The following is a 6,000-nucleotide window of genomic DNA, read 5'->3' as shown; positions in this document are numbered from 1 at the left end:
GCCACCATGCCCAGCTCCTTTTTTCAAGTTTGTATTTCGAAGCAGGCTCTTACTACATTTCCCAGGCTGCCTTTGACCCTGCAAGCCTCCTCCACTTTGGCTTCTTAGTTACAGCACAGAAACCCTTTGTCTAGGGAGTCATCATGGTCTCTGGCAGACGAGGACAGTACAGTTGGTTACTCTCCTGAGGAAGCCCTAGACCTCCTCTTGCTTTAAAACCCTGAGGTCCTAGTTGCCTGCGTCTCAGTGACACTTGAGATCGTTGCTGGCTGGAGAAGGCAGAATTAAAAGATGCCTCATGGCGAGAGGTTGTGGTTTCAGTCAGGGCTTGGCCTTAGATTGAGAGACTCTGTGTTGAGGAAACCTTGACCAGAAGAAGCCAGGACATGTGCTTTTTTCTTCCTTGTGAGACAAGAGCACACCCTGAAAAGGAGCTGGGAAAGCAGAGGTGTAGGTGCTTAACCTTAACCCCAAACGGACCACCTGGGGCTGCCCCACCTCATCTGGTATGGATGGAGGCCCTCGCTAGGAATTCTGGGTGCATTAAAAAGAGACTTGGCAAACCGTCCTGGCAGGTAAAACAGATGACTGTGGAAGCCTGAGACCTGAGTCAGTGCTGGAACCCATGTAAAAAGCCAGATGCCGTCGGGCACGTCTGTAATGCTAGCACTTCTGTGGTGAGTGGGAGACCAAGACAGGAAAATCAGCTGGAAGCTTGAGGACCATGGTAGCATCGTGGTAGAAACAGCACCTGCCTCAACAAGAGGAAGAGAGAACCATCTACCAAAAATTGGTCTCTGATCTCCATGGAGAGATTTTTCTCATCAGGGTTGAGGCCAAGGTTGGGGTCATGGTGCTTGTTGGGATTTTACTCTGGGTGTGGGTGCACCCCAGTCAGGTTTTATTGTGTCCATTCTGGGTCTCTGAAAATCGCTTTCAAATGAAGTACTTTGGCTTGGTTTGGTTTTGTGAGACAGGGTCGTGCTGAGTAGCCCAGGGTAGCTTTGAATTTGCTGTGTACCTCGGACTGGCCTTGGATTCGCTATGTCGCCTGAGCTGACTTTTAAACTTTTGACCTGAGTGCTGGAATTTAGCATGTTTCACCACACCTATCTTGCCCTTCTAATCTCCCTCTAATAACCAGGCTATGATAGAAAGTGGTGCTTCAGACCCTCCCACAGAACACTTAGAGGGAGCGGCCTCTGTGCCCACAAGGTCAAATCTTAAGAGGAAGAATCAAAAGAAAAACTTGAGATTTCAGATGTGGAATGGCTCTGGCAATAACAGACTCCGGCCCAGCCCACCCATCCTCAAACCAAATCAGGTAAATTCCTGCTCACCACAAGACCACCAATAGTGGCACTAAGGAATACTCCATTGGATAATTTGTGCCCTTCACTCCTTGGGTTCCATTCCAGCTTCCTGCCGGGCTGGGTGAAGAAGGGGGCCTTGGAGAGCAGGCAGGAAAGGCTGTTGCTTGCCCCCACGTTCCCCACCAGCACCGTCACCCACACAGGTTCACTTGCGCACATCCGTCATGGCAAGAGGTACGGCTTTGACTTTCCACAGTTGCTGCTCATCCCGGTACAATCTTGATCCCATGGTTTCCCCTGCATCTCCCTTCCCCATCATCAGATGGGGCCAGGACTCCCCACCTACCTCTCAGGAGGGTTGGAGAGAATGAGACAGTCCCCAAGTCCACAGCCAGACATTGGGAAATACCCCCCAGGGCTGTCACACCTAGAATCAACTAAGGCCTTGTCAGGGTGGAGATTTCCAGCCCCCAACCTAATCCCAGGGCCTCAAGCCACTGGGCACACATGGGATGGCAGCCGAGTGGAAACTGTCCCAGTGCCCCTCCCGAGAGAAGGCTGCTTTGGAGGGATGATGTAGGCCCTGCCTGCTGTTGGGACAAGTGCCTGCTAGCAGGGAAACAAACTGTTGCTCCTGAGCTGCTGAGTCATCAAAGCCACCCATGAAGGCAGGGTCCCTGAGCAGAAGGTCCCGAACACACCCGGGACAATGCCAGCACCCCGAGAGCTCCCTGATGAATGAAGGCAGATCTTGTGCACCGGTGTGTGCACAGGTGTGTGTGCATGGTCACACAATACAGACACTCCCGTGCTGCGCACAGAGGGCCTGACCTTACTAGATGTTCTCCTCCCCCCACCTCTGGGACACCTCCCCCATTGCAAAGGTCTGGACAAACCTTGATACTGGAAATAAGGACTAGGGTGGGGCAGATGGGTATCGGCAATCACATTGCTCCACGCTGGGTGGTTCCGTCCGTCCGTGGAGGGCAGCAAGTCCCTTTCCAGAGGCGAGACACAAGTCTATGAGACAGGTACTTAGGCCATCCCATTTCATAGACAAGAGCATGGAGACCCCAAGGTTTACGTCCTTTGTCCATCCCTCTGAGGCAGAGTTAGAACTGGAGGCCAGACTGGCTGGCTGCAGAAGATGCACTGGTTCTTGCTTAGTTGGCAGGAGAAGAGCTTGTCTGGAGAGAAGAGTTCGGGGTGGAGGCTGTAGCCGATATTCTGTGGTCCCTCTGCTTTGAGGGGCTCATACTTGAAAGAAAAAAAAAACTGGGAAAGCCTTAATATATCAGCAAACAGATCCATAATAATGACTCCTCCATGACCTCAGGGATAGCCTGCTCACCTGGATGTCCTTCATAGTGGACCACTACCTTTGTAGAACTGGCCCCTGTCACCAGGCTTGGTGGCACAACCTATGATCCTAACACTCAAGAGGTTAAGGCAAAACATTCACAAGTTCAAGGCCATCCTGGCCTACGCAGTGAGTTCCAGGTCAGCCGAGACCTTGCCTCAAACAGAATCAGCGGCGAAACCTGACCGCTGCCCCATGACGAGGCAGTGAGCCTCACGCCGCTGGTCCCTCCCTCCCCTGCAGATGTCATGGCACCCCCAGTACCGCAGCTCCAAGTTCCGACACGTCTACGGCAAGCCCGCCAGCAAAGAGAACTGCTACGACTCGGTGCCCATCACGCGCAGTGTCCATGACAACCACTTCTGTGCCGTGAACCCCCATTTCATCGCTGTGGTCACTGAATGCGCCGGCGGGGGGGCCTTCCTCGTCATCCCCTTGCACCAGGTAAGAACCCTAGTGATCCCAGAGCCCAGACTCCTCTCTAGAGCCTACGGGACTGACGGAAAAGGGAGGGAGCCCAGTCTGTTGTGATTGAAGGCCTGGCCTGCTTTCCTAGTTGTGTGAGCTTATGTGAGCCAGTTCTATGAGTCTTGGTTTCCTTCTTGGGGAAGAACCTGAGAGGTGAACGTTCGGCAGCTGGCCTAGCCCCTTCTAAGACCTTCTCTCGTGCATGCGGAACAGTGCTCACTCCAAAGTTTTCTCTCTTGAATGAAATATAATTAGCACATTGCTGGACTCATGTGAAATGGGAACTTGCCCAAGCTACTTCCCCTTCCTGAGAGGTGGGGATGGGAGGCACAGAAACAAGTGTTGGGCTAGAACCTATGTTGGAGAGGGAACCAACAGGCAGAAGGGCGAACACTTACCCTTAGAGCCAGCAGTGGGCCATGAACCATTAATGTCACTCAGTGTTTGAACCTACAGAGTGACAGGTTCAGAGAGATCACCCTAATAGCGGGGTCTTTGTGGGACACCAGTGCTAAACCTGCTTTTGGCAAACCACCTGAAGAGGCAGGCCTTGGGGGGGGGGGGCTCCCAGGCTGTGCTTCTACCTCATGGCTGAAGGGGCTGGGGAACCGGACCATGGGAAAACAAAGCAACCCACAGACTTTTAGATCAGGCAGCTGAGACGTCACCAAGACTGGCAAGCAAGAGTCTGCTGAAAGGCCAGAAGCAGGCCTGGAGCGCTGAGGATCTGCGCGGCCAAAGCCCCGCATGACATGAGTTCACAGGTTGCTCTCCTCCTCCAGGCACCGAGACTTTAGAAACCAGTGAGCACAGACAAGTTCAATGAGGCCAGCTGTCTCCACTTGTTTGGAGTATTTGCTTGCTTGCTTCTTCGTGACAGGGTCTCCTGTAGGCCAGCAGCTCTTTAACTCTGTGTAGCCAAGGTTGGCCTTGACCTCACCCTCCTAAATTCACCCCCGAGGGTGAGTTTCAGGTGTGTGCCACATTTCCAAATAATTTATAAGCCAGAGGAGGAATCAAAGTGAAAATTTGCTTACTTTGTTTTTAGTTATTTATTTATTTAGTGTGCATGCATTCCTCTGTGTGTGTGTGTGTGTGTGTGTGTGTGTGTGTGTGTGTACGTGTGGTGTGTGTGTACGTGCGTGCCACAGAGCAAATGCGGAAGCCAAGGGACAGCTTCCAGGAGTCAGTTCTCCCGCAGCTTGGTGAGGTAGGGGCTCCATTATTGTCTCTACCACTGTGCAGCTTACTCCAGGCCAGCTGGCCCTCCAGCTTCTAGCTGATTCTCCTGTCTCCTTCTCCCATCTCCTAGAGTACACAAGAGCACCGCCACAACCAGCTTTTTGTTTTTGTTTAGGGTGGGCTTTTGGTTTGTTTGCTTTGTTTTTCAGTACTTTAGGACAGGGTCTCACTAAGTAGCCCTGTATCCCCTGGTACTTGCTGTGTAGACCAAGCTGACCTCAGTCACAGAGATCACCTGCCTGGAAGATGTACCTCTGGTGCTGGCATCAGAGTTGTGGGTCATCACACCCAGCATTTTAGGTTTTGTTTTATTTTGTTATTTGGAGACAGGCAGCTCTGGCTACCCTGAAACTCACTCTGTAGACCAGGCTGGCCTCGAACTCACAGAGATCCACCTGTCTCTGCCTCCCGAGTGCTGGGATTAAAGGTGTGCACCACCACCACCACCACCTGGCCACATTAGCTTTTTATGTGGGTTTTGAGAATTGAACTCAGGTTGTCAGGCTTACACAGCCTGAAGCATCTGGGCCCCTTTTAATCCTGCCTGGATTGTGGTGTTGTAGTTTTCCATTGGCTTTAATCACGAGACATGGTAATACCAAGGGATACCCTAAAGGGTCCCCTGACTAGCTGAGCCACAGCCTGTAAACTGCTTTAATAAACCCCTTTGTGTGTGTGTGTGTGTGTGTGTGTGTGTGTGTATATTAATTCATCCAATAAATTTTTTTAAAAATAGCGCTAGAGATCAGACTTTGTACTTGCTAGTTAAGTGTTCAGCCACAGAGCCACATCCCCTTGAAGTGCAAATTTCAAATACTTGGAACTGGGTGATAATCAGACGAATCTAAAAGTACCAGGCATTCAGGGGATGGATCCAGCCAGGGGGGCACAACACTAATGCTTCCATTAGAGAAGGAGAAGACTGAAGTGAGTGAGAGAGCATTCAACCTTAGGGGTAAACAAATGGAGCAAACCCAAAGAAAGCGGGGGGGGGGGGGGAATAAAAGGCAGAAATCAGGGCAGCGGCCCAGCAGTTAAGAGCCCATCTGCAGTTTCAGGGAACTCAAATTTGATTCTCAGCATCCACTCTTGGCAACTCACAGTGCCTAGAACCAGTCTCCACAGGTAGCTGCACACGTTCAAATACCACACACATACACACGTGCACATGTGTGCGTGCATTTAAAAAAAAAGCAGAAGTCGAGGAAAGAAAACCCAAGGATGCACTAGAAAATATTTTTTAATAGAAAAAGCCCTGTAAGAGAAATTAAACACTGGAAAGACTGATCGTGAGGGAGGCGATCCAGAGGCCCTGGGAGCATGGAGGGAGTCCGGTCCAGCAGCAGAGCTGTGAAGGCCAGCAGGACCCTGACATGAGCAAGCAGAGGACCGTAATCTGAAAGCATGAACTCCTGGCGTTCCTGATTCAAGTAGGAATCAAAAGCCTGGACAGTCCTGCAACCATTAACAAATTGGCCAATAAAACACTTCCCTCAAAGAAACAATAGAAAGTGGTAAATTGTGATATAGAAAAGATATTTGCTTTGTGTGGTAAATTGTGATATAGAAGAAAAAGATATTTGCTTTGTGTGTGTATGTGTGCGTGTGCACATGCGC

At 50.9% G+C, this 6,000-nt stretch overlaps 1 protein-coding gene across 2 annotated transcripts in view; it reads left to right on the top strand.

Moving 5' to 3' along the window:
* Window positions 1-1,261: 1,261 nt before the first annotated feature.
* Coro2a (coronin 2A) overlaps window positions 1,262-6,000 on the top strand; it is a 28,916-nt gene continuing 24,177 nt past the window's right edge. The window contains exons 1-2 of one of the 2 annotated variants that reach the window (XM_038348089.1): window positions 1,262-1,324; window positions 2,917-3,117. In XM_038348089.1, the coding sequence (XP_038204017.1) occupies window positions 1,262-1,324; window positions 2,917-3,117 (264 nt within the window). Of the gene's footprint in view, window positions 1,325-2,907; window positions 3,118-6,000 lie in introns of those variants that run through there. The other variant, XM_038348090.1, reaches the window with a different exon arrangement.

This window comes from Arvicola amphibius, chromosome 11 (assembly GCF_903992535.2).
Source record: "Arvicola amphibius chromosome 11, mArvAmp1.2, whole genome shotgun sequence".
NCBI classification, from domain to species: domain Eukaryota; kingdom Metazoa; phylum Chordata; class Mammalia; order Rodentia; family Cricetidae; genus Arvicola; species Arvicola amphibius.
This window is presented reverse-complemented; position numbering and strand designations above follow the sequence as displayed.